General features: G+C 41.7%; 3 protein-coding genes across 8 annotated transcripts in view; all 3 read left to right on the top strand.

The window, feature by feature from the left end:
• Positions 1 to 58: 58 nt before the first annotated feature.
• On the top strand, positions 59 to 8,798 carry b3galnt2 (beta-1,3-N-acetylgalactosaminyltransferase 2). Of its 3 annotated transcripts, none has more exons than XM_061228400.1 (12): positions 59 to 304; positions 1,112 to 1,238; positions 1,644 to 1,744; positions 3,369 to 3,562; positions 4,179 to 4,208; positions 4,414 to 4,524; positions 5,657 to 5,735; positions 6,710 to 6,893; positions 7,018 to 7,143; positions 7,237 to 7,396; positions 7,609 to 7,665; positions 7,995 to 8,798. In XM_061228400.1, exons 1-12 carry the CDS (start codon positions 199 to 201, stop codon positions 8,139 to 8,141), a joined length of 1,422 nt encoding a protein of 473 aa, XP_061084384.1. In that variant the 5' UTR covers positions 59 to 198; the 3' UTR covers positions 8,142 to 8,798. The 3 variants fall into 3 exon arrangements, with proteins under 3 accessions (XP_061084384.1, XP_061084381.1, XP_061084383.1); XM_061228397.1 differs by having other exon boundaries at positions 4,179 to 4,274; positions 7,995 to 8,797; XM_061228399.1 differs by lacking the exon at positions 7,609 to 7,665 and having other exon boundaries at positions 4,179 to 4,274.
• A 4,357-nt stretch (positions 8,799 to 13,155) lies between these two features.
• Positions 13,156 to 18,127, top strand: cacul1 (CDK2 associated cullin domain 1). Its single transcript, XM_061227767.1, has 9 exons — positions 13,156 to 13,639; positions 14,514 to 14,640; positions 15,163 to 15,265; positions 15,401 to 15,496; positions 16,041 to 16,143; positions 16,482 to 16,571; positions 16,998 to 17,136; positions 17,266 to 17,309; positions 17,683 to 18,127. The coding sequence occupies exons 1-9, from the start codon at positions 13,324 to 13,326 to the stop codon at positions 17,730 to 17,732; spliced, it is 1,068 nt and encodes a 355-aa protein (XP_061083751.1). The 5' UTR covers positions 13,156 to 13,323; the 3' UTR covers positions 17,733 to 18,127.
• Positions 18,128 to 19,906: 1,779 nt separating this feature from the next.
• Positions 19,907 to 24,449, top strand: part of mypn (myopalladin) — a 34,597-nt gene continuing 30,054 nt past the window's right edge. For 3 of the 4 annotated variants that reach the window (XR_009706358.1, XM_061227764.1, XM_061227765.1), the window contains exons 1-2: positions 19,907 to 20,103; positions 21,300 to 22,301. Coding sequence is in view for 3 of the 4 variants with exons in the window: in XM_061227764.1 (XP_061083748.1) it covers positions 21,301 to 22,301 (1,001 nt within the window). In the remaining variant the exon portion in view is untranslated. Of the gene's footprint in view, positions 20,104 to 21,299; positions 22,302 to 23,695; positions 24,241 to 24,449 lie in introns of those variants that run through there. The other variant, XM_061227766.1, reaches the window with a different exon arrangement.

The raw sequence follows: 24,449 nt of genomic DNA, 5'->3' as shown, positions 1-24,449 counted from the left end.
GTCTTAGCGTCTCACTTCTTGCTTCCTATTGGCTCTACTTTCGTCGACGACCTCGAAACGCAATGAGCAGACATGGGGTATTCGGAGCCGGAATGTATCGCGTTCAGAAACTGAGTAATGCCGTTCGGAGAAATTCTACCAACCTCGTTAGCGCACTTAGCCCATTAAACGCTTGGATTTACAACAAGGAGTCTGTCCATGCGAAGCTTAGCATTGCTGTTGTGTCCGTGCGTTATCGCGGTGGTGGTGCATCTCTGGCTGGTAGCAAACAGAACTGCCTTCTTGTTGGATCTCAAGGATACAGGTATAGCTCTCCCATGCAGTTTCTTAACTTTTCCCCTTACCAGTAAGCGAATGCATCTTCTACATTTTAACAAGCTATACGTTTTTGGCTCTCAAGTCAAGAGATGGCTGTACATTAAACGAAATAACGTTTTCACATGGAATGTGTTTTAATTGCACGGGTTTGTTTTGCTATCGATGTGGGCGTTGCTTTTTAAGCGGCGTCTAATGTTCTTACTTTGTGACTGGTCTTGGAGTTCCGAATAACTAGCTAACGTTCACTTGCAAGCAAGCATGAATCATTAAAAAGTAATGTTACTGGAAAGATCCAGAAGAGTTTAAATGGCGTGTTTATAAGAGTGTTCGTGCATCCTGATTATGCAGCGGTTTTGTTTTTATTTACACGTGTTGGGTGACTGGGGGGGGGGGGGTCTTTTTCTTACATTTTTAACGATCATGTCATCGTTAGAAATGTAATAAAGACAGCTACAGGTAGCTATGTGGAGTAAATTCATTGTATAGTGTAGTGTTAGTTTCGCCTAACATTGCACGTCAGAGCTATACACTATTTGATGTTGGGGGTCGTGCAGAGATGAACATTAAACGGACACCTGTCGTGCTTGAGTTGGGCCTAAACGAGGTTGTCCGAACCTCAGCCGCGATATTTGAATGCTGACCTTTTGCATCTAGACCCTGACCAACTATGATCAGCTTGAAATGACCAACTCCCAACTGTTTCAAAATCTAGTTTGAGCTGTGTTTTTCAGCAAGGGATTATATTTTGAATTAAACTGAGTTTTGACTGTAAAACCTGTTTCAAATGACACAGATCGACAGCCGTCATCCCTGGAAGTTCTGGTGGGAGTGCTGTCCGCACGCCATCACCATGATCTCCGGGACGCGATAAGGGAGACTTGGCTGGGCTACATCAAGCAGCACCCGCAGTTCCGTCATCGGTTTGTGCTTCATTTCACTTTTTTCCTAATTCATGTGAGTGGAACGTCTCATTTTTAAGACGTGTCTGAGCTATCACAGTTGTGATGTGTTATCTTTTCCTCTAAAATACTGATTACAGTTTTAAAGACATTAACTTATTGAGCGGAAAATGGGAGAGCCAATATAACAACACAAAATGACTAAAGGAGTGAAAGGAAAAGGTGAAGCCGTTTAATTCTGACCGTGCATCAGGCACGTAAGCTCACGTGCACAGAGAAACTGGGGCGACTGACCAAAACCTTCCAGTGAATCTGTCACCATAGCAACAAGAGATGGCCTTCACTCACGATGGCTTTAGGTTAGAAAAACAGATAATTTCTGTGTAGAGGTGCTACTTTGTGAAGTGATCTCCACTGTTTGTCAAGGGTGGCTGTGAAGTTTATCGTTGGAAGCCATGGCTGTCCAATACCTCAAGAGGACAGGGAGGATCCATACTCATGTACCTTGCTGAACCTCACTGATCCAGGTACAGTGTCTACACCTCATTCATTTACGGGGTTATCACATGTGGAGAATGTCTTTTGGCCAGTACTGTGGCTCAGCAGAGAAGGGTAACCTGTGTAACCTATGCATTACTTATGAAGGAAGTTCCACAGTTACCAAAATTCATTTTAAAAACCTCCTGTGGAATTTGCATTGTATCCTGCTGTGTGATTGATTAAAAATTGGTGCCCTGATGTGTCAATCTTTAAGACATTCCTGGAAGGTGCTCTTTGATTTGCAGTGAACTGCTTTAGATCTGACTGGAACAATTTGGACAAGAATTGGGCTAACCAGTCTGTCCATCCTGCTCAGTGTTTTTTGATTAACTTGTATGTGTGAAGCTGGAAAGAATATTGATTGTTACAATATTGATTAAGTATTTGTGAATATTATATTTCTTAGTTTCTATTTTCTGTAGTAGTTGGCTATGCATCAAGTGCAGTTTGATATTAGCTAGCTACTGCTATGCTGTTCAACTGTTACTCATTAGCAAATTTTTGGCAAAAATCCATGATGCACTAGTGATATTTAGTGTGGCTCTTTCTCTTTTTTTGTTTGACTAAGCAAGTCTGTCTCATTTTCTTTGAATTCATTAATTTTTGAGATGCAGGATTCTGTGCTTTATACTGATCCAGTTTTCTTCTAAAGCCAGCTTGTTGGTAGGTAAGTGTTGGTCTTGATGGGCCATTATCGGTGAGATTATTATAAGCATGTCTGTGCCCCTTGAATCACCCAATAAAGCCTTTGGAGAAGACCAGTTTCAGGAACTCTCAAGGGAATCAACCTCTTCTTGCATCTTAATGGTCAATCAAATGGAAATGAAATTGACCCTGAAGTTTCTACTCATACCCTTGACTTCTCTACAGCAGTGCAGCATTACTATTTCTTTATGTGCACAGTTGCAGTCTTAAGTGCTGGCATATAGTCTGGATTTGTGACCGAAAGTGGCGTATTAACAGCTGTGTTCATTAAAATGCAATTATGCTTTTAATTCCAGATTTAGGTCAGTGTGTGCTAAATGGACAATTAATTGGCGGCAAAGTGTTTTTTTCTCCTTTCCCGGGGAGGAACACTTTATTTTTTTTGTACCAACAGGACTACAGAAATGAGTGTTTTAATTATCCTTCGACTTTTCTCTTTGTGCTAAATGCATCTCTAAACCCCCCCATACCCAACCCCCCCGATCTGTGGGTTTAAAGCATCGCCTTCAGTAAACCTTATTTACCGTTGCTTTGTGTTTAATTGGGGTTTTTGTCAAGGGACAAGGGAGAAGGGACGTGCATTGGCATTGTAAAAATAAAACTCAACCTCTTTTTTTTACGGCTTTGTACTTTGCATTGATCTCCTGGGTAATAAAGTGCACTTTTTTAATTAAGAAGCCCGGGCGCTGAGATGAGGCCTGCTTTCAGCCAGGATCCCGGAGGCAGAGCGGAAGGGCTCTCAAACTGCTGATGTCGGGACAACCTGCCGTCTTGCGCTCCGCTAGCGTGCCGTCAACAGAAGCGCCTGTCAGCAGACCCAGCTCCAGGAAGCGGCTCCACTGATCAGTGTGTGTTTTAAGCCCGTCTCTTGTCGGTCTGCTTATTGACGTTGGCTCCTGTTTCCAGTGAATGGACAGGAAGTGGTGGTGCTCCCCGTGCCTGACGCCTCCGTGCTGGCGCCCTCCGAGGTGTCCGCGGTCAGCCTGGACCTCAAGGTCCTGCACCCCGTGGTGATCACCCGCCTGGGGGTGTTCCCCCATGGCCCCGACATGGAGCTCCGGGGTAACGTGACAGTCACACTCTTCCAGGTGGACCAGGAGGTAAGCCAGCCTGTGCCGTGTGCTTCCACTCGTCTGTGTCTCCTGCTTTTATCCAATCACTTACAACATTATCTTGTACACTGAAAGAGGATTTTATTCTGCAGCTCATGTGCCTTCCTCACGCAAAGGAAAGCTGCTGCTTCCCCTGTGTCCTTCGCGTATTTCTTTGACCAGATCTGCCCAGTGTCCGTGGATTCTTGGGCCCTTTTCTCTGAGCTCTGAGTTTTAGGTTTAGTTTCTTTATCAGCAGTGCTGCAGAAATTCTGCTTAGAGTCTGATCAATGTGTAATTTCCCTGGATAGTTCAGCTTATTCACTAAAATCAGTTGATCCACACACTCCAAAGGTCAATGAATAATGAAATTCACAGCGTGCATCCTGAAAATACCAAGATAAATTCTCTTAGAGATGAGCCCTCGGAAGCCAGAGTCATACAGTTTTTATTATTGTTCTTTTTTACTTTGTCTTTACTGGGAAGGGACAGTCCAATTTTTTTTTGCTCTGTATCTCATCTGAGAGTAGCCCTGTGCCTGAGCTCAGTGTAGTTCTGTGTCTGATCTCTGTGTAGCTCTGTGTCTGATCTCTGTGTGACTGTGTGTCCCCTGTTCCCTGTGCAGGAACCTGTGGTGACCGCTCATTTCAGCCCCGTGAGTACAGGGACCAGTATGAATGGGGTGTGGTATAAGGCAGTGGAGCAGTTCATTCTGCCGAAGGTGAGTGATTGTGCCATTGTGGAGCTGGTCAATGCAAGGACATAAATGCAGGAGCTGGGTTCAAACTTCAGGGACATCAGTCAGGAGGGATAAGGGCATTTAAGTAACTCTGTCTGTTTGTCTGTCTGTTCATCCTCAGGGCTTTGAAGGAACTCTGGTTTGGGAGAGTTTGGACTCTACTGATCTGGTGACTGCAAACGTCTCCAGGGTTCAGTTCAACAATGGGGGAGGTGTATTGAGAATAATGTCTGTAAGTAGTGCTCCGCTTTATTTTTGGGTTGGGGGGGGGGGGGGGGGGGTGTCCATTTCAGTGGTCAGTCTGCAATTTCCCATAACCATAATTATTTAGTGTCTTTAAACATAACAATCATCGCAGCCATGAGGTGGTATTCTTTATCTTCTCCCATGTTGTAATATGCATCCGACATCCAGAGGCGTTTATAAGACGGCCTGTCATCAGCAAGTGATTGATAAAAACACATGGCGTGATCATGTGTAAGCTGTGCGGCCTTGCTGCTGATTGCCTGTAGATCGGTAGTGGTGAAGGTTTTTCCAGAAGCATTTCACGAGGCCTCTTAAGTTTGAATGTTTAGTACCGCGTCAGCTATGATTAAAGAGTAAAAAGAAAGCCAATATACCACATGATCTTTATTGCACTCAAAAGATATTGGGTCATTATTGTTATGGCAGTATATTGCTCAGCCCTAGTTGGGTTATTAATCATACTGAATCTGATTTTTGTTCTGCTCAGCTTATTACTGGACATCAGATATGCCCTGTGCATTGTCCAATAAAGGGAATCTATTTATATACACTGAGTGGCGCCTTTATTAGGTACACAAGTAGGAGTAGGACCCCCTCTTGCCACCAGAACAGCCTGAACAACAGGGTGCTGTTGTTCCCTTTGGGAATTTCAGTTCATGTTGACTCAATGGCATCAAGGAGTTCCTCCATATTTATCTGCCACACATTCATCCTGCGGACCTCCCGCTCCACCTCATCTCAAAAGCCAACACAGCAATTCCCTGTGCAGGTTACAGTTTTGTAAATAATTTGTATTATCTAAATTATATAAATACTCCAAAATGGATGTGCGTTGAGTGTTTATAACACAACCATTTTTAAATATTCTTGTAAAAATGATTACCAAAACATTTATGAACATATTTAGATTGTGGTAGTAAGCATGTGAAATGGTTTAGCTTTATTACATTTGCACTCAGTGGAATTGAAGTCTTTACAATGTATCACCACAATTAAGGAACCATATATTGATTGTTTTCTTCCCTGTGAAGTTTTTCATTGTTTTTATTAAACATGGGTAGGCTGTGTGAGTTTGGGCTGTTTTGTTCTAGCTGTGAAGTGGTGTATCTGTGTTACAGATTGAAGAAGGAACGTTGCCTCACAGAACTGCTCTTGGCTTTCCTGGTGTGGCAGGAGGGTTTATGTTCTCGGTCTATGGTAAGCGAGACTTCATTGGAAGCAGTAGCAGAAGGGATAGAGGAACTGGAATGAAAATAACCATCCTGTGTTCAGGTTAAAGGGCCGCTTACTGCGTTCTGGCAATGAGCCTGATTGGGAACGGATATGCTAATATAGCCAGACTTCACTGAAATCTCTAACCGCTCCTGCCAACGCCACTGTTTTTTTTTTTTTTTTTTTTTTTAACGGTTCTGACAATTCCCCAAATCATCAACAATATTCTCATCTGTGGAAATTGTGTGAAAGTAATATGAAGTGCCAATTTTTCCAGTCGCCACATTTATGCGCAGCCTGTTATGCCTATTAATGTGATTGTACTGATATGACTGGACATTTTGCGCACTGGCTTGCACATTAAACCCACTTATAATTGTAATGGCTGTATGATATTACCTGCCAATACATTAAGGCTGCGTATAAAAGTAATGGCTGCGGGGGAATTTACTGCCAAAAGAACCTGCCGGTGTTGTTCTGCACAAACAGAATCCAGGAGATTAAAAATAGCTGCAGAAATGTACTTCTCCGTTTCAATTTAATCTTCAGATTGTGTGTTTTGTGTTACTTGAATGAAATGTATTTATCTGAAATATGTTACTTGTGTAATATGGGTTTATGTTGATGTCTTTTAAGAAAGTTGTGTGTGATGTGTTGTATTTAGTTGTTTTGTGTGTGTTTGTACAGTGAGTGTGCTGTGTGTGTGTGTGTGTGTGTGTGTGCGTGTGCGTGTGCGTGTGCGTGTGCGTGTGCGTGTGCGTGTGCATGTGTCTGCATGCTGCATGTTCGTGTGCGTGTGTGCATGTGTGTGTGTGTGTGCGTGTGTGCGTGTGCGCGTGTGCATGTGTCTGCATGCTGCATGTTCGTGTGTACGTGTGCGCGTGTGCGTGCGTGCGTGTGTGTGCGTGTGTGCGTGCACGCGCGCTGTGTGTTGACATGTTGAGACCCTGTCCTCTCAGATGTGGAAGTGCTGCAGGAGATGCTGAGGGGACGACCTGAGCGGCTGCAGGATCAGGCCTCCAGGCTCAGACTGGAAGATCAAGCTCTGGATCAGGAGAGCCATCGCCATGGAGACATGGTGTTTGTAGATGTGATTGACACCTACAGGAATGTGCCTTCCAAACTGCTGCAGTTCTATAACTGGTATGAATCCTCAAATTATTTGAATGGTTTGTGTGGGGGTGCGTGTGTTCGTAGCAAATTAATTTTTGGACAGAAAAGTTACAAATGGAGGTTTTAATTAAAGTAGCCATCCCTGCTCCAATAGGTCAATAGGAAATGCTGACTTCAGCCTCCTCCTGAAGACGGATGATGATTGCTATATCGATGTGGACGCAGTATTAATGAAGATAGACCACAAGCGACTCCGCAGGAGCAGTTTCTGGTGGGGAAAGTAAGCGCAGCCTGCTCCGTGCTTCTGGGTCCCGTTGGCCCTGTAGAGAGAGCTCCTCGCCCTGGCATCTAGGTGAGACCGTGTGCATTTCAGTTTCAGGCAGAGCTGGGCTGTGGACCGTGTTGGGAAGTGGCAGGAGTTGGAGTATACCAGCCCAGTGTATCCGGCTTTTGCCTGTGGCTCTGGGTACGTGGTGTCGCGAGACCTGGTGGAGTGGCTGGCCAATAACGCAAACAGACTCAAGGCTTACCAGGTATCCCAGCGCTGTGCTTACACATGCATATGATAAAAAACTTATGGAAACTATGATCCAGAATTAAAAGGCTGTAGGCTGTGACAAAACGGAGCAAAAGATAACTTTCTTACAGGATTACTGACTATTTGTTGCAGCCTGCAACTGCATAACTGTTTAGTTTTCAAATAATAGTGGATGCAATTAATGTGGAAAATGCTGTTTTATTGTAGGGTGAGGATGTAAGTATGGGCATATGGATGGCTGCTGTTGGGCCAGGAAAGTATCAGGTCAGTAAATTATATAGTCTCGGCTTGGAGTCATTCTCCTATCTGCCTTTACTTCTACCATGAGTCTTTCTCCTGTATACCTGTACTTATACCCCTGAGTCTTTCTTTTTTATACCTGTACTTATACCCCTGAGTCTTTCTCCTGTATACCTGTACTTATACCCCTGAGTCTTTCTCCTGTATACCTGTACTTATACCAAAGAGCCTTTCTCCCATCTTCCTGTACTTAAACCATTCATTTTGCCTTGTGCCACATACCACAGAGTCTGTGTAGTTCTGTGTTTTTAAGGGTGTATAAAAGTGTGTGTGTGTGTGTGTGTGTGTTTCAGGACTCGGGCTGGCTGTGTGAGAAACACTGCTACCTGGACATGCTGTCCTCACCACAGCACTCACCGGAGGAGCTGCGGTCCCTGTGGGACAGGAAGAGGGTGTGCGGGGATCCGTGCGGCTGCCCCTGGGGTCACCCTGACCTCTGACCTCTGTGACTCACGGGCAGTCTGAACTGAGACGAGAGCTGAGAGCTGTGTTCTGTCCCCCCACTCCCCCTCCACCGTCTCCTGACTGTGGCTGCATGGTTGTCAGGAGCCCATCTGGGTGTGTTTCATGCCACTGCTGTGTACTTGATGTCACTCAGGAGGATTCTTGCAAGAGCTCATTCGACGGACGTAGACTTGATTATTCCACGTCTGGACAAATTAATATTTTTTATAAATTAAATGAGGCCATTGAAGAATTAGCAAGCAGTGTGTTACAGTATAACAGTGACTGATAGTATTGCGTAGACTTTGCTTGTATTTTGAGTTGCATTTTATTGTTTTTTAGATGTTCTATGTCAGATGAATATGCTTTTTTTGTTGATTAGAGAATGACATTATGCAGCTTTGCTACTGTGCATTCAATTTTGTGTTCATGTTTGTGTCTGTGGCCTTGTCAGACACAAGCCGTTTGCCTCTGGGCTGAATTGAGTGATCTGCTATGTACAGTGGAGTATTTTAGGGAATGGCTAGCGCGCACAACCCTTTTCCCACGTGTCGTGTCTGAAGAAGATGCTGTGCCACTCTGAAATGTAACAAAGAAGACAAGGCTGTGAATAGTTCTGCTCCGATATGACTCACACATATGACTAGCACAGGATGCAGTTGTCAGGGTAACAGGAAATAAAAATGATCACTGAAAACACAAGCTGCCTTTTTTTTTTTAATTGAAAAAATCATAATTATATATATCATGGGGGAAAATGTTAGACGGTAATTGCTAATTGTTTGCAGCAATTGAAATACATGTGATGTGTGCCACTGTGATGAATATCATGCACACTAACTGCTCTTTTGGGAGAAAAATGTTCCTTATTGATGTGCAATATAATGCTTTCTCTGTGTATCTGTGCTGTCAGTGTGGCCATGCCGTCTGTGGAGTTGTGCTCTCAGTGTAGCTCTACTGTTGTGCTCCCCGTGTAGCTGTGCTCCTGTGCTCTCAGTGTAGCTGTGCTCAGTGTAGCTGTGCTCCTGTGCTCAGTGTAGCTGTGCTCTCAGTGTAGTTGTGCTCCTGTGCTCAGTGTAGCTGTGCTCCTGTGCTCTCAGTGTAGCTGTGCTCCTGTGCTCAGTGTAGCTGTGCTCTCAGTGTAGTTGTGCTTTTGTGCTCAGTGTAGCTGTGCTCAGTGTAGTTGTGCTCCTGTGCTCAGTGTAGCTGTGCTCCTGTCCTCTCAGTGTAGCTGTGCTCAGTGTAGCTGTGCTCTCAGTGTAGTTGTGCTCCTGTGCTCAGTGTAGCTGTGCTCCTGTGCTCAGTGTAGCTGTGCTCCTGTGCTCAGTGTAGCTGTGCTCTCAGTGTAGTTGTGCTCTTGTGCTCAGTGTAGCTGTGCTCCTGTGCTCAGTGTAGCTGTGCTCTCAGTGTAGTTGTGCTCAGTGTAGCTGAGCTCCTGTGCTCAGTGTAGCTGGGTGCTCAGTGTAGCTGTGCTCCTGTGCTCAGTGTAGCTGTGCTCCTGTGCTCTCAGTGTGGTCACTGTGCTTTTGCTTTCCCCCCTGCTCTGAAGGATCAGTGTTCAGCAGATACTAAATAAATCCATGCTGTGCAGTCACATTTACTTCTAATCAATAACATTTTTCACTAAAAAGGCAAAGTGCTTCCCTTTGATGCAGGTAGATTTTTTAAAATCGATAAAATAGCAAACCCCTCTATTTCCCCTGCAAACAATTGAAGCAACAGATAAAATGTTCAACAAAAAACACAAACAAATATCATTAAACTTGGTGTCCTGATTCATTTAATTTAATGATCCAGTGGTACTTGCCTTAATGTGTCGTTGAAATAATGTGCTCAACCAAAGTGACAGTAACAAGTGTTTGAAGTTTTTTTTTAATATATCTTTTTGCCACTAGTAAAAAAATAAACATGAGTAGGCTGAATGCAGTGATATGCTGCTTTTAATCACTTCTGTCCATCACGGAAAGACATGCTTTTTGCCTCTAACAGAACATTGTTAGAAACCAAGCAGGCTCAACTGGCATTGCTAAAATAATAAAAAATAGGGTTGTTTGTTTGTATTAGTTATCCTCCGGAATAATCATGGAAAATAAACTGGGAAAGGCAAGCAACCAGTCATACAAAGAATTGCACTTCTGGGAGAAATATGTTATGGAACCTCCAACACAATGTTCGCATTCTATCCCGGCAATGGTCAAGCTCATTGCAACGTTACATCTCGCACGACAATAGCCGCCACAGCTGGAATAGGTACACATTTATGCTTCTATGTGGCAGCCGATATAAGGAATACACCACACGCAGTGAAGACATTGAATGCACTAAACACGTTTCAACGGCACTGCTCAAGATCTGCCTCTATTGTAGGCAGTCCCATTCACTGATTGCATGATTAGCTGTAGCCCTTGTAAATAAGATGTTAATTTCAGGCAGAATGTGACCGCACCAGCATACCACATACGTAAATCTGGCCCGATGAGTCCTCATCCTATTCCATTTGTCCGCTGTGTTCAACGGCTTCACCCTTGCTTGGTTTGTCTCTTGCCTTGCTGACCAATCCTAACAGGTAGCCTGGAGGGGATCCGTCTCCTGGATCTGTCCCTACTTGGTGTCCCACACGGTTCAGTGCTTGGCCCTCTCCTGTCTTTAGACTGAATCACTAAATTAGTCATCTCTGCTCATGGCATGTTTTATTATGGCTATGCTAATGGCACTGAACTCTCCCATTGATGCCCATATTCTTACACTTCTCTATGCAGGGATGTCAGATGAGCATTCAGGCAAAGGCTTCCCTGTGGACTGATGTCTCCATCACTGTCGATAGTGCTGCAGTGTTTCCCTCCCGCTCACCTAAGAACTAAATCCTACCTAAGTTCATAAATGCCACACCACTTTTGAATACCCTTTGCTGGCATCAATCTAGTGGCTACCCACATTCAGTTCAAAGCTCTAACACTGCCATACCAATAGTACCACCCCTGTTAGGATTCAGCATCCTCTCTCTAGCTGGCTGGCCCATCCATTTTACCTCCTAGCCCCGATTCTTCTCTGCGCTCATCCCCTGAGGGCGAAACAACCTTCCCCTATCAATCAGGTGGGCATTCAGTGGCTGTTTTCTATGTATAGAAATGGTTAGCTCACTCCTCTTTTGCTTAGTTTTGATCAACTGAAGCGCAAGCAATCACTAGAGTATTTTAATAGCAAAGAAAATGGTCTTCTTAATAAACATTGGTGTCACATGCTAATCCATTACAATAATTGTTTTGCTAGTTTAAGGCTTGATTCAGAGAAAGCTTTCAAATAATCTATGCATTGCTTTTAATGATGTTCTAAGGAATTTAAAACGTTATTTGTAACCATCTGCAGTAAGCAAATGGACTACAGAACACTCTCCCCCCAGGAGTGTGCAACTGCAGGGAGCTGTTTTGCCTAAAAATAAACAACACCCGATGTTTCCTACCAGGAGATATTGGTCTGTTTCAGGGGAATCAGGATATAACTAGACAGGCATTTTCAGCTTTCTCCTATGAATTTCCAGTCTCAACACAGTTCTCATTATCACTCTAACCACATTTCTACAGGGGCTCAAATCTGTGAACCTGCAGTAAAGTCACTAATCTCCTGGATAAAACAAATGCATGAAAAAGTGTTAGAGCTAAAATGTGTGTGTGATCTGAGACCATTCATCTGGATGAAGGCTGTTGCAGCCTGTGAATGGGTTTTATCCTGTCTGTTAAGTAAAATAAATAATTATAGCGATAATAAAAGAAGATGTTTTAAAAAGCTGTGCGAGTTTATCAGAAGCAAGGCATTCACAGGAGTGCACAAATGGAACACAGCTGAATTAATATCATTCACTGGTGTTTCAGGAGCTGAGAAATGTAAAAATGCGGACGTGAGGTGGCTCTGTAAGCACACTGCTTGAATGTAAATCAGCCCGAGGGACATCAAACATTTCAGTTTACTTAATTAGGTGAATTATTACCAGCTATAATTCTCTCACAGTTCTTCAGTACTTTTTAATAGGCTTTCATCACAACCTCTTTATTCGTGCACTTGATTCTGTCTCTTGGAAATAATTTTATGGGGTGGAATCTTAGAGTTACATTTTGTAAATAATCTACTTGCGTAAGTAAATACATTATCCAAGCATGTTTGTTTTTTTAAAATTAATTTCATTTGTCTGCTATTCCACAGCCCTGCTTATTCTAGCGTTGTGTACTTATCTCTGGATCAAATTTGATTATTTTAATGATTTTAAGGAAGCCTTTATATTCTTTCATTCATTCATTCATTCATTATCCTAACCTGCTTATCCTGAACAGGGTTGCAGGGGGGCTGGAGCCTATCCCAGCATACATTGGGCGAAAGGCAGGAATACACCCTGGACAGGTCACCAGTCCATCGCAGGGCACTCACACCATTCACTCACACACTCATACACTCATACACTCATACCTATGGGCAATTTAGACTCTCCAATCAGCCTAACATGCATGTCTTTGGACTGTGGGAGGAAACCCACGCAGACACGGGGAGAGCATGCAGGCTCTGCACAGAGAGGCTCCGGCCGCCGGGGATTCGAACCCACGACCTCCTTGCTGTGAGGCGGCAGTGCTACCCACTGCACCATCCGTGCCGCCCTTTATATTCTTGACTTGCGTAATTTTATTATCTTTGAAATGTATATTTCATTATATCTTGTCAGCCACTGGTTCAAGTTAGAGCGGCATCCGGTGGTGAATGAGATGGACTGCATGCATCTTTCCTAAAGGTCAGATTAATGCAGATTTATCGATGTTCGCAAGACCATTACATTGCATTGAGTTACATAACAATTACATGCCTGCTAGTTCTGCCCTAAACTCAATATATGCAATCTTTGAAATATGCAAAAGATATGTCTGTCTGTTTTAATCGGCAAGACTCCACTGAATGGTGCTTATCAGAAGGACTTCATTTCCCAGAAGCAACTAGAGTAGAACGTATCTTGCTGCAAAGTGTCGCAAAATTGAGGAGTAAAGTAAGAATGCGGATTCACCACTGTTCGGTGGTTGTGGTTCAGATCAAGAGCAAACAACAAGGAATATGACAGGTTGAAAATAAAAGGAAATCTCTGGGGTGATATCGCTGGATTGTATTTATTTTTTGCCTAGTTCTTGGAATTTATCTGGCCTTATGGAGGAGACTATGGAAGATGATCGCTTCGAGATCGGATCGGATTCGGATGATCACAACCATAACAATAACTGGGATACCAGTGTAAATACATACATGTGTCCCGAAAGTAATCTTTCAAATGAGCCAAAACTCTTTCCTCGCTTCCCCGAACTTTCGGTACAACATTCAACAGAACATTTGGATGAAATTCGTGAAAGAAAAGAGTCTGTGCACAGTTACTCATCGGAATCTAGCTGGGCCAGCGATTCCGAGTGTGCTACCGCTTCTGTCCCGGGGAAAACCACTCTAAACATCAACTCAGCTCCCAAGTTCTGTAAGTTGATCATGATCACATTGCAGTCTAGTGGTTGTCATCTGGCTAGCGTTGCATCAATGGTTATTTGAATTTTAGCAGTTGCTGCGAGTGTCGGTAGCGATTTGAGCATGTTTGCAAGAAAACAGGGTCTGTGTTTCACCACATGAAAGTGTACATACTTTTTTTTTTTTTTTACACTAACAGTGGTGCTTGAGTGCTGAGAACTTTACTTGGCCTCGGTCGTAGATTGGTGGTTTTTGCGGTCGTGGTAGTTTAACTTGATAAAGACGTTTTTGTGACAACTTCTGTGTTGTAAGGCGTCTGAAATGTCGGTAGTTTTGCAAACATTTACAAATTAATCTAGTAAGTGAAAGTGTGCATTTAGACATTAAAAAATGTTGTACATCTAACATTCTTTCAGTATAGTCCCAAAGCTGCAGAGACTAGTCTCTCTACAGGAGATAGCGCTTTTTGATCTAACAGGAGAGAAATCTCAACAAAACGCTAGATCCTGCATGTCGCCCTGCGTTGACACTGGCATGGCCAGGATTAGATTTTATCTTTAGCAATTTTGGGGACAACACTGCATGAGAGGCTAGAGTTTTACCTGGGTATGCCAAACAAAAATGTTATGTAATTTGTCATCTTTGCATATTGGAGATTGGTAAACTTCCTTTTTTTAATTGAAACATTTATACTCCTATGTTACTACGTTAAAGCACTTTCACGTGTTGTAATTCATTTAGAAACAAGTAGGCTGTTCAATATTCGTGGGTACTGTGAAATATGATGGCACAAGTTGAATAATGAATGAAATTAATAATTTCAGTGAAGTTTTCAGCAATAGTTCAGTTGCCTTTTTTGTTAATGTATTCCTGTTTATTTGATGCAGTGATGAATGTAATGACTACAGAGGATTATAAAAGCACATACTGGCCAAAACTGGAACAAGCCATTGATCAGCTGCTGACACAGAGTCCAGTGGACTACATCCCAATCTCCTATGAGCAAATATATAGGTAACATGTGGATGACTTTCTAGATACTATTCCTTAATTGATTGCATGTTTGCTTTGTAAACACTTTAGTTATTAACACAGAAAATAGCACCATGGAAATGTATGCTTTATTCATGTACCTATCTGTAAAATGTGTGTTTAATTTTGCCAGAGCTCGGTTTTGCCTAATATACATAATGTTTTGTATGGTGTATGCCAAAGAAGAGAATATGGCTATTAGTCTGATTCATGGGATATTTCATATCGGGCCAATAGCCAGTATTTTTTCATTACATATCTTACACCACAACAGGCTGGTGTGTGTTGACTACTGCAGATATGGACACTGCAACTCCTCTGTCTCCTGAAAGAATTATCCTAACAGCCCAATCTAATTGGAGCGGTTATGTGGGACTCCATAGCACAAAACAACTGTCAGAAAAAATTTCAAATTTAAAAGAAATTACAAAGGGCACTGTATTGTGAATGTATTGCAGTTGACAATAAAAAATATTTATTTTTTCATTTTGTTTCTATTTTCAGCTGTGTGTATAAATGTGTCTGTCAGCAGCACTCGGAGATGATGTACAGTGATTTAAAACAGAAGATAACTACACATTTGGAACAGGTGTCAGAAGATTTGCAGGTGAGGTTTTTGAAAAGCTGATGAGATGCCTGGATGCCTGATCTGTTTTAGTATTACTGAGCTCTTCTTACATTTGTAAAGGAATGTGCTAACAATTTGAACAAGTTTATTTTCTACTTTTAACTTTTTAACTAGGCCTGTCCAGCAGACAAATTCATTGAAAAGTTCAACTGCTTTCTCACCCGGTACATGGCAGCCCTGGAAAGCATCGTGCCCATATTCATATATATGGTATGTCCCTGACCCGGCAGGTACACATTCTGTGTCTGTTTACCTGGAGAGGCTAATAATACCAACTACAGAAGTCATGCACTTATTTTTCAGCAGGTTATCAGCTTCCTAAAACAACCTTGCAACATCCTATTGAGAGGAACACTCAGAAACCCCAGCATTTAAACAGCCACAATTTCTTTAGTGTAGTTTCATTGGACTGATTAAAACTCTTCCATTGCCTTGTTATTACAATTGAATTTAAAAAAACAATTCCTGTGATGATTATTATATACCATTGCTTGGCTCTGTATATGGTGTTTAAATATGTAGAATTATTATTTGATTAGATAATTTTGGTTTGAAACTGCATTCAGCTTCATGCTTGTTTCATGTAATTCTTGTTGGTCTGTGCTTAAATCATTTTCCTTCCTGGTATTATTTCATGCAGCATGCAAGGTCTTAGGCTTGTACGGCATGCTGGTGTTTTCAAAATAAATGTCAGTCATGCTTAAGACACAGAGACCTGTGAGTCTACATAGTTCTTTTTCATTTTTACTTTTAGAACAAGTTTTACATTGAAACAAAACTCAACCGAGATCTGAGAGATGACTTGGTCAGGCTGTTCACAGACCATGTTGCAGATAAACATGTGAACACATTAATGCGTGAGTACAACATTTTTTATACTCTCCACAAATATTTTTCATGTTTTCATTCCTAGGCCAGTGGTCATCCATGCTCCTATTATCTGCCTGGAAGTCTGCTTTCTGTGCCCTATCTCACTCACTGGCTAGACTATGTTGATATATCCCTCATGACAGACGTATTCATAATATGTATTTGTTCATGAAGAGAAAGCAAATGAAGAGAATGTTTTATATACTATTGAAGCGTGGTCAGTTGGTATGTGTGTGAATTCCGCAGGCTGACCGCTGCAGTGATTGCGACATTGTCCACACTGTAAGCAGGGATAAGATATTTTGTTTTGTTTTTTTCCCCCAAGCTCTTCTTCTAAAAGCCCAGTCCACACCTTTCCAAATCACACCTTCCACCATGGCAAGTGTAGTTAGGGGCCTCTACTCTCTCCGACCAGGTAAGGAGCCTCATTAACTTGGTTTGTGGATACATTTCTTCTAGTATAAAAACATTTGTTTTTCCTCTGTGACTCTGACATTATATCAGAGAATATATTGTATGAAATGTAATTATGCTTCCATACACTGAAACAAGATTTATTGCAATGCTGCACCACAAAACTCTAGAGGATATTTTGAAAACAAATATGTATTTTTTTAATAAATGGTTGATATCAAGTCCGATTTACAAAACTGAAACATTTATATGTGCAGTAACCTACCTACTATTGAGATTGATCATGAATGTGCAAGTATTCTCCAGGCTGAGTTTGAGTGATTTTACCCTGTTTCCATGTCTCATGTAGTCTACTGGTCAATGTGTTGTTTAGTAATGCGGTCAGTACTCTAAAAAGGTCATGTTCGCCTGCTTTCTGTGTTTATAGACTGGGTCCAGCTGGCTCCAGCTCTGTTCTGCAGCTTCATTCCCCAGATTCATCCACCGGTCCTACAGTCTGAGCTCCAGCACTACGCCGCTCAGGACCGAAAACTTCAAATGGAGCTCATCCAGAACGGCTTTGCCAGGTGGGGGAAGTGCACTCAAACACACCGTACTCTACTCTACAGCCTTTATTTACCACTGCTCTGTTCGGCTGTTTGGTTGATGTGTTGAGCAGAGATGATGACACCAACTGATTCTTCATAATTTTACAGGGGTGACCAATCACGCAAAAGGGCTGGTGAAGACCAGGCAAACAGTAAGGAGTAGACTGTCTCTGCAGTCATTTCACCCTGATTTCAGTGAAGTTCTGTGTCTGCTGTCATTTTCACCCTGATTTCAGTGAGGTACTGTCTCTGCAGTGAGCTTTACCCTGAATTCAGCTAACTTCTGTCACTACACTGTCATTTATACCCTGGTTTCAGTTTGGATTTGCGGTCATTTCAACTTAATTTCTGCGAGAACCTGATTTCAGTGAGAACGTGTTTGTCCAGCAAGTTTAGAATGGCTAATTGATGATTAAATGGCTAATGTTTCTTATGTAGCTAATTGCTAAATTGGATCTATGTTTCTATGGTGTGCTGAGTATTGTGTACAGTCTGTAATCGATAATATTTATGGGTTTCTTACAGATGTTTCTTCAGCTCCTCTTCCTTGCTCTACCTCCAGAAGCTGCAGATAGAAGAATTGGAATCTCAGAATTAGTTTTTATATTAAGAGACCTTCAAATGCAGAAATTATGAGCAAGAGTCCATCACCGAACTGCCACTGTCAAGGGAGCTGTAGTTTGGCACAGATACAGAATAACATGGCATAAGTTACGGTGTAAAATATAAAGTTTCTAACACTTTAGGTTCTGTAAAGCACAGCGTGAGTGAAGAGCAGTCATCATCTCAAAAAAGAAAAAATGCAATGGTGAAAATACTGACTTTTTTTGTAGTATTTGACAGCCGACTGTTATTTCACCAGGTTTTAAAAATATATATTATTTCCTCCAATGAACATAATTGTTAATATGAAAAAGTACAACGTTCCCCTGACGTGGAAATAAAGTGCCTCTCTGTCCTGTGATCAATCTATTTATCTGAAATTATGATTTCTTTTTTTTTTTTTTGTGACACAGGTAAATAAAAATTTGTGTCTATGCTGAATTTTTAATGCAGCTCATTGTCTACTAAAAGGGATTTCACTTCTGTTTTTGAAATGAAATGATCTCATTGGTCAATAAATCATGAGGGAGTGGGTACAGATAGCAGGGTTCTTTGCCTCATTGTGCAAGAGCTCCCCCTCTGGTCAGGTCCTGCTCTGTTTGTACGTTGTTTCAGAGGCTACATGTGTTTGAGTGTGTCTATCCTGGACCGATGCTGGGCACTGCAGAGATGGGGCTTGGTAATCAGGATGAGGATGGAGCGCCTTTTGGTTTTCCATGTACCTCAACATATCCATTAAATTAATTATTTTGAGCCAAAACACATCAGTAAAACACATACAACTCCTCCCATTGGAATGAGTGAATCACTGAAGTAGACCTTTTAAAAATAGATTGCTCTTTAACAGTTACAGACGTCATTTAAATTCATAGCAGATTCCACAGTGACCTGCCCAATGGCACCCAAATTACACTGTGGGGAGACCTCTTCTAAAAAACAGTTTGATTGGGTGCTTCAGCTGCATTTGAAATGCACTTCCCCCCCCCCATGCATTGACTGCTGTTCTGCGGCTGTATTGCAGAGTGGAAGTCAGCAGTGTCCTTACAGGACACGCATTCTTCTGTTGTGACTGAAGAGAAGACGGAAGCAATGGATATTCCAAGTTGAGGAACATTTTAATTATCAAAAAAATAGTTACCAGTGTGCCCCAAAATGGTCGTTTTTTCCAGTAAAAAATAGTATAACTTCCGAAGGTAAAAGGAATATGGCGTTCCTCCAGCTAACCTTAACCCTAGCCTAGTGCTTGATTTCACGTTTAATTTGTCTGATAGTTTTCAGATTAAGACCTCGTGATCATATTCCCTGAATATAAACTGATAAACTGAACAAAACATCTGAAGTAAACTGGGCTTCGGCACTTAGGGGGAAAGAAATTGTGGAGTACTCAGTAGTAGGGTTCTCGTAGTACTCATAGTGGTTCTTTGTTTATGTAGTGATGCACAGTGCTTATTGCAGATTAATGTTAGATGATACTTTTCACATATAACAGTGGAGTAGAATCTCCATAGTAGAGTCTACTGAGGCATAGTTGGCAGAATGTGGGCCTGTCATTCCATGCAGATGCTGTAATCGCATCTATTTCTGAGCGCGTCTGTGCGTCAGCTCTCATGTGAAGCCTCAGCCCTGAAATATCTGTTCTCTTTTAAATAGATTAATAAGTCATATTCTGTGAATTAAAGGTAAAATTAAAAACATTTCAGGACATAAATATACTGTATATGATTCTACTTACTGACAAGTACTGCCTGCAGTATCTCCTACTTGCCACCACAGTTATATCCTGGCCTTGCAGTTATCGCTGGCAATGTATTGGACAGTTATTACTGAAATTATGCAAGAAAAAAGGAAAGGAAATCAGGAGGAAATCATGAAGGGATCTCTCTGGCAGTTAAAAATACACAGCTGAAGTTTATCTTGACAAATATTTCAGAAATGTCTCTTAGAACTATGTTTATTTTAGTTAATGGTGTGTTCATTGTGACACTGTTCTCTGTGACTCCTTGAGGGAATTCTGTGAAGCGGGGGTGCTGCTTGTGTTGGAATCCCTTTACAGAAGCCCCCTGCCATCCAATCAGATGGTGTGTCCCAGGCACATGGTCAGGGCTACCCCAAAATAACCTGTGCCCAGCATGCTGACAAATGCTGCTTGTGTTGGTGATAGGTTTCCCAAGCTACTTGCAGCCATATTTCCCTTTAACTCAAAGGTTACCTCTGCCAGAATAAAAGGCATAAGCTTCTCCCATTTTCCTTTCAAGCCCAGGAAGACTGGACTCATTGTCCCTAACCTTTGTTGCACTTTGAGGACTACCAGTTCTGGACGTGTACTACCTGGTGTATCAGAAGGTAAAACACCTGCGATAATAGTTCACAGCTTTTTTTGTGTGCTGCCAGTCACTTGGGTTAAAACAACAGAGAAGTGCCATTGCTATACCAAACATGTATCCGATATGTTTGCTTGAAATATCCTTGATCAAGGAGCTAATATTAGCCCTATTGATGAAAGCTTACTGTGAATGCACTTGGACTAAGTTTATTCTGTAGAGATTTGAGGTCTGTAGCTGTTACCAGAAACTAATGCTTAATGGTGTTCTCCTTCAGGCTTGGATTCTTATGTAACTCATTCTGGGTGTACAAATTCATTTAAAAGGTAGATGAGGTGGATTTTTCTATTTCTTCATGTAAAGTGACTCTTCGTACTATATTTAGCTGTCGCTTGGGGCTTGCAGGCTGGGAGTGCAGGATTAATGTACACAACAGCTGCACCAGCAGGTCTGTTGGAAGGGTGACGCTGGCTTTCTTAATTGCGATGATTTGAGTGTCAGTAGCATCTGTGTGTCCTATCCCATGTCTGTATTCAATAACAACTGGTGGCCAATGATAAACGCTGCCTTTTAAAAATAAATATTTGAAGCAGGTTACTTTATTCAATATTATATGAAGTACTTAAAATGGAGGTATTTATATATATCTGCAGAAGTTTGTTTTCTACATGCCGGTGCCAGTTTCACAGTGTAAAAAAAATAGGTGGGGGTGTGAAATGATTTGAGAAGTTAATTGGCCATTGAAGCATATAAATGTAATAACTGAGGATTGATTTGAGGATTTTAAGGTGAATGTTCGCAGGTTGACAACAATTTAGTATTCTTCCATTTTACACTTTTTACCACAGCAATAGGAAAATATTAGTAATTGTGTTTGCCTTGCATATGATTTGATTACTATCAAGGAAACAATTTGTTCTATTTTTGCCAATATTAAGGGTGAACAAAATGATAATCTGATTAATTTTTAATCTTTAAGATTAAATGTTATTGAAAACAATGAAGGCCTTGCCAAGTTTTGACCCTTGGGTTTTTAACATTGCTCTTCATACACTCAAAACATTAAACTACTAAAACTCTTGGTACACTTAGCCCTGAGTGTTGCATTCCTTATAGATAGATTCCAGTGTCTTGCAAATGCCTTGCACTCTTGTTTTCCAAAAAATGAATAACTGCATGTATTAAGAAATCAAGATGGTGTGTTTTAATTTTCAACAGGATGCAAGAGAACAACTTGGAACCATCTAAGTCATTAGCTCAAATTTTAAGAGAGAGCTACTTGACGGACCCAAGAGCTGAACGAAGGCATGGTGAAATGGGGTCAGCGGATGCCTCTCCTCATCACCTGCATCATGGAACTCACCGTGGAAAACCAGAAGGTTCTGCTGGACAGGAGGACTTTACAGACCTCTCGGCCTTCTTAAGCAGTGAAGAACTGCACAAAAGCGTCAACCTGGCACGGCAAGCCATTGGCCAAGGCCCGCAGGAGGAGAAACATGGGGATGGTGCCCGTAACCCTTCACCTGAGAAAAGGAGGTTCCCACAGTCTAACCCACTGCCAGACAGGCAAACACTGCAGTCTGCTACCAAAGAAAACAGAACCAAGAATAACAGGAACCCAACAGAATCTCATTCAGATTTTCAGAGGCCAGTAAGAAACACCCCGTATGGACCTGAGACTCAGTCCAAGAAGGAATTCCTTAACAAGGCAGCTGACTTCATAGAAGAACTGTCTTCTCTTTTCAAAGCCAACAGTTCTAAAAGGATACGTCCGCGTTCTTGCAAAGCTCACAGAAGCAGATCTAATGTAAAGAATCCGTCAGACAGTGCTGTTTTTGCCTTCAATGCAGAAGACCGGGAAAGACCTGTCTCCGTTTCCCCTGATCAACTGATCACAGAAACAGGGGACCAGGAAGAGCTCACACCACCCACTGGTAACCAGCTGGACATACAAACAGCGAGTTGTTTGGAGGAGGAAGAGTGTGGACCAGAGGAGGAAGAGTGTGGACTGGTGGAGAGTGAAGAGACTGAGCTCTGTGATGGTGGAGAGGTAGAGGAACATGAAGAGGAAGACTTGCATATACCTGCAGTGGAGCATTCGGATGAGCCTATTCCAGATCCTCCAAGGTTCATTCAAAAGCTTAAAAGTAGAGAGGTACCAGAGGGTAGCAAAGTTCAGCTGGACTGCATTGTAAGAGGATTTCCTGTCCCTGAAGTTAGGTAAGATGAAACAGAATGCACTAATACAGTTTTTAGTTTTTAATTTTCAAAGATTGCTGCTGCACGTACTTTCATTTATTTCCCTTTACTGTTTTTTCATGTAGAACAGCGGGTGATAAAAGAGCTGAAGTAATTACATAAGCATTGCTTTAAAAATAACAGAAGTTCCTCAATAATATTGCACAAATCAACATTGAAATGAAATAGCATTTGCATAAATAGGTCTTATGAATCACTAAAACATAATATAACATTCATTTTTGTAGTTTCACTTCATCCAACACTTATAATGGTGACAACTGGGAAAATGTCCACAGCTGGATTTGTGTGAAAACAAATGTACCCAGCTCAATGGGTACTCAGGAGGACCCATGCTGCTAACAGCGTTTATTGCCCTGTTTTGCCCCATGTGCTATTTGTGATTATTAGGCCAACCTATTAGCCTACTCCTGTGATTTTAATCCCATACAAATGAGCTATGTCTGTAATGTTTACAGATCAGGAGAGTAAAACCTTCAGGCCGAATTATCTACTGTTCTCGAGTCAAACTCAGAGGTCTTTGGATCATACTAATCTTGAATGATCAATTTCTCCCTGTCGGGAATATGGAGGCTATTGTGGGGACTCTGCCATAAAGATAAAGATAAAGAAACATTGTCACTCATCCACCCCAGCATGGACACCAATTTACATAAGGAAAAAATCTAAATGCTCGCAAATAGGCTGACATGCGTATATGAATCTCCATTAGACATTAATGGGAATGTTGGGTGCAAAAAGCATACATTTATATTCTCTATAGAGAATGAGAAAGTCACATCCCTGCTGTCTATATGATTTCACCGAAAGCTTTTATTAGCCATTGCTTGGTCACCCATCCCCCAGTCTAACCGACCAGCTTCAGTTGTGTACAGCTTTACCAAAAACAAAAGAAACATCTCAGTGATTTGTTTAAAAAAAGCAGTGATTCTTTTATCATGTTTAAAGGCTCCACTGCAAATACCCACAAAAATAAATACGACTGAATGAGCAAAAATGACTTTACATGATGGCCTGGGGTAAAACTGGTCGTGTATAATGTGATCCTGTAATATGATCTGCTCTTAATGTTGTATTGCTTTGCCTATAAACCTCTAAGAGACAAACTTGATGTTGCCCCTTAGATATTGTGCAGGTCAGTGCCATAGTTATTTATGGTTATTTATGAGCTTTTTAAAAAAATATCTATTGTGACCATCAAAGGATTACACTTTTTTTTTTTTTTTTTTTTAAATACCTCCTTCTCCCACAGAAAGTGTTAAAAGCTCTTAAATTGAACATGAGTATAAGTGTTTTTCTTATGGCAGCCATCTTGATTCAGGGTCACTTTAGATTGTATATGGCAGAGTTTGATGTTTTTCAGGATTTCCCACAGGAATATCTACAATATCTATCTTCAGTCCCAAATATTAACATCTGTCCCCTCTGACTTCACTAAAAGAATGAAAGCATTATTTTACAGAAATAAAACATGTGGGTTAATCCATTTAGATACAGAGATACCAGGGCAACTTTGGTGTGTTTCTGAGAGGCACAAAGGGGAAGTCTCATATCTGACACATGAAAAGACAAGCCAGGGCAGCTGAAGCTCCAAATGCTGGCAGCAAGAGTGTGATGTCAGGAACATTGGATCCGGATGTCAGTGATGGGACCTGCATGTGCGCGAAACAGCAAGTGAATACAGACTATAGGATGCTCATTTACCGCTTCAATGACAGTCAAATAGAAGACCGTTTAGCAGCAGCTAACTCTCTAGGAAAAAGGAGTTAATCAACCTCACCAGCTGACCAGCTGCTTTGGCTTCAGGGCAGGCTGTGCATTCTTGCTAGACAGACAAGTACTTAACACCAAAGGTCACAGTGAAAGATGGAGCACTTAAAGACAGAGAGCCCACTACAATGTAAGCCACTGTTCATTATCCATCGGCAGGATATGGGTCTCATTATGAGGAAGGAATAATATTGCACTATCGAATACATTAAGTTCATCACAGTTGACAAAAAGTCTAAGATATTTGGTAAGTAAACTTTATTGCCTGAATGGTTACTGGTTACTGTTGCTTACTTGTAATATTGTGTCATGTTTGATTACATTTGTTCCTGATTGGCT

The sequence above is a fragment of the Conger conger genome, chromosome 18 (assembly GCF_963514075.1).
Source record: "Conger conger chromosome 18, fConCon1.1, whole genome shotgun sequence".
NCBI lineage: Eukaryota > Metazoa > Chordata > Actinopteri > Anguilliformes > Congridae > Conger > Conger conger.
This window is presented reverse-complemented; position numbering and strand designations above follow the sequence as displayed.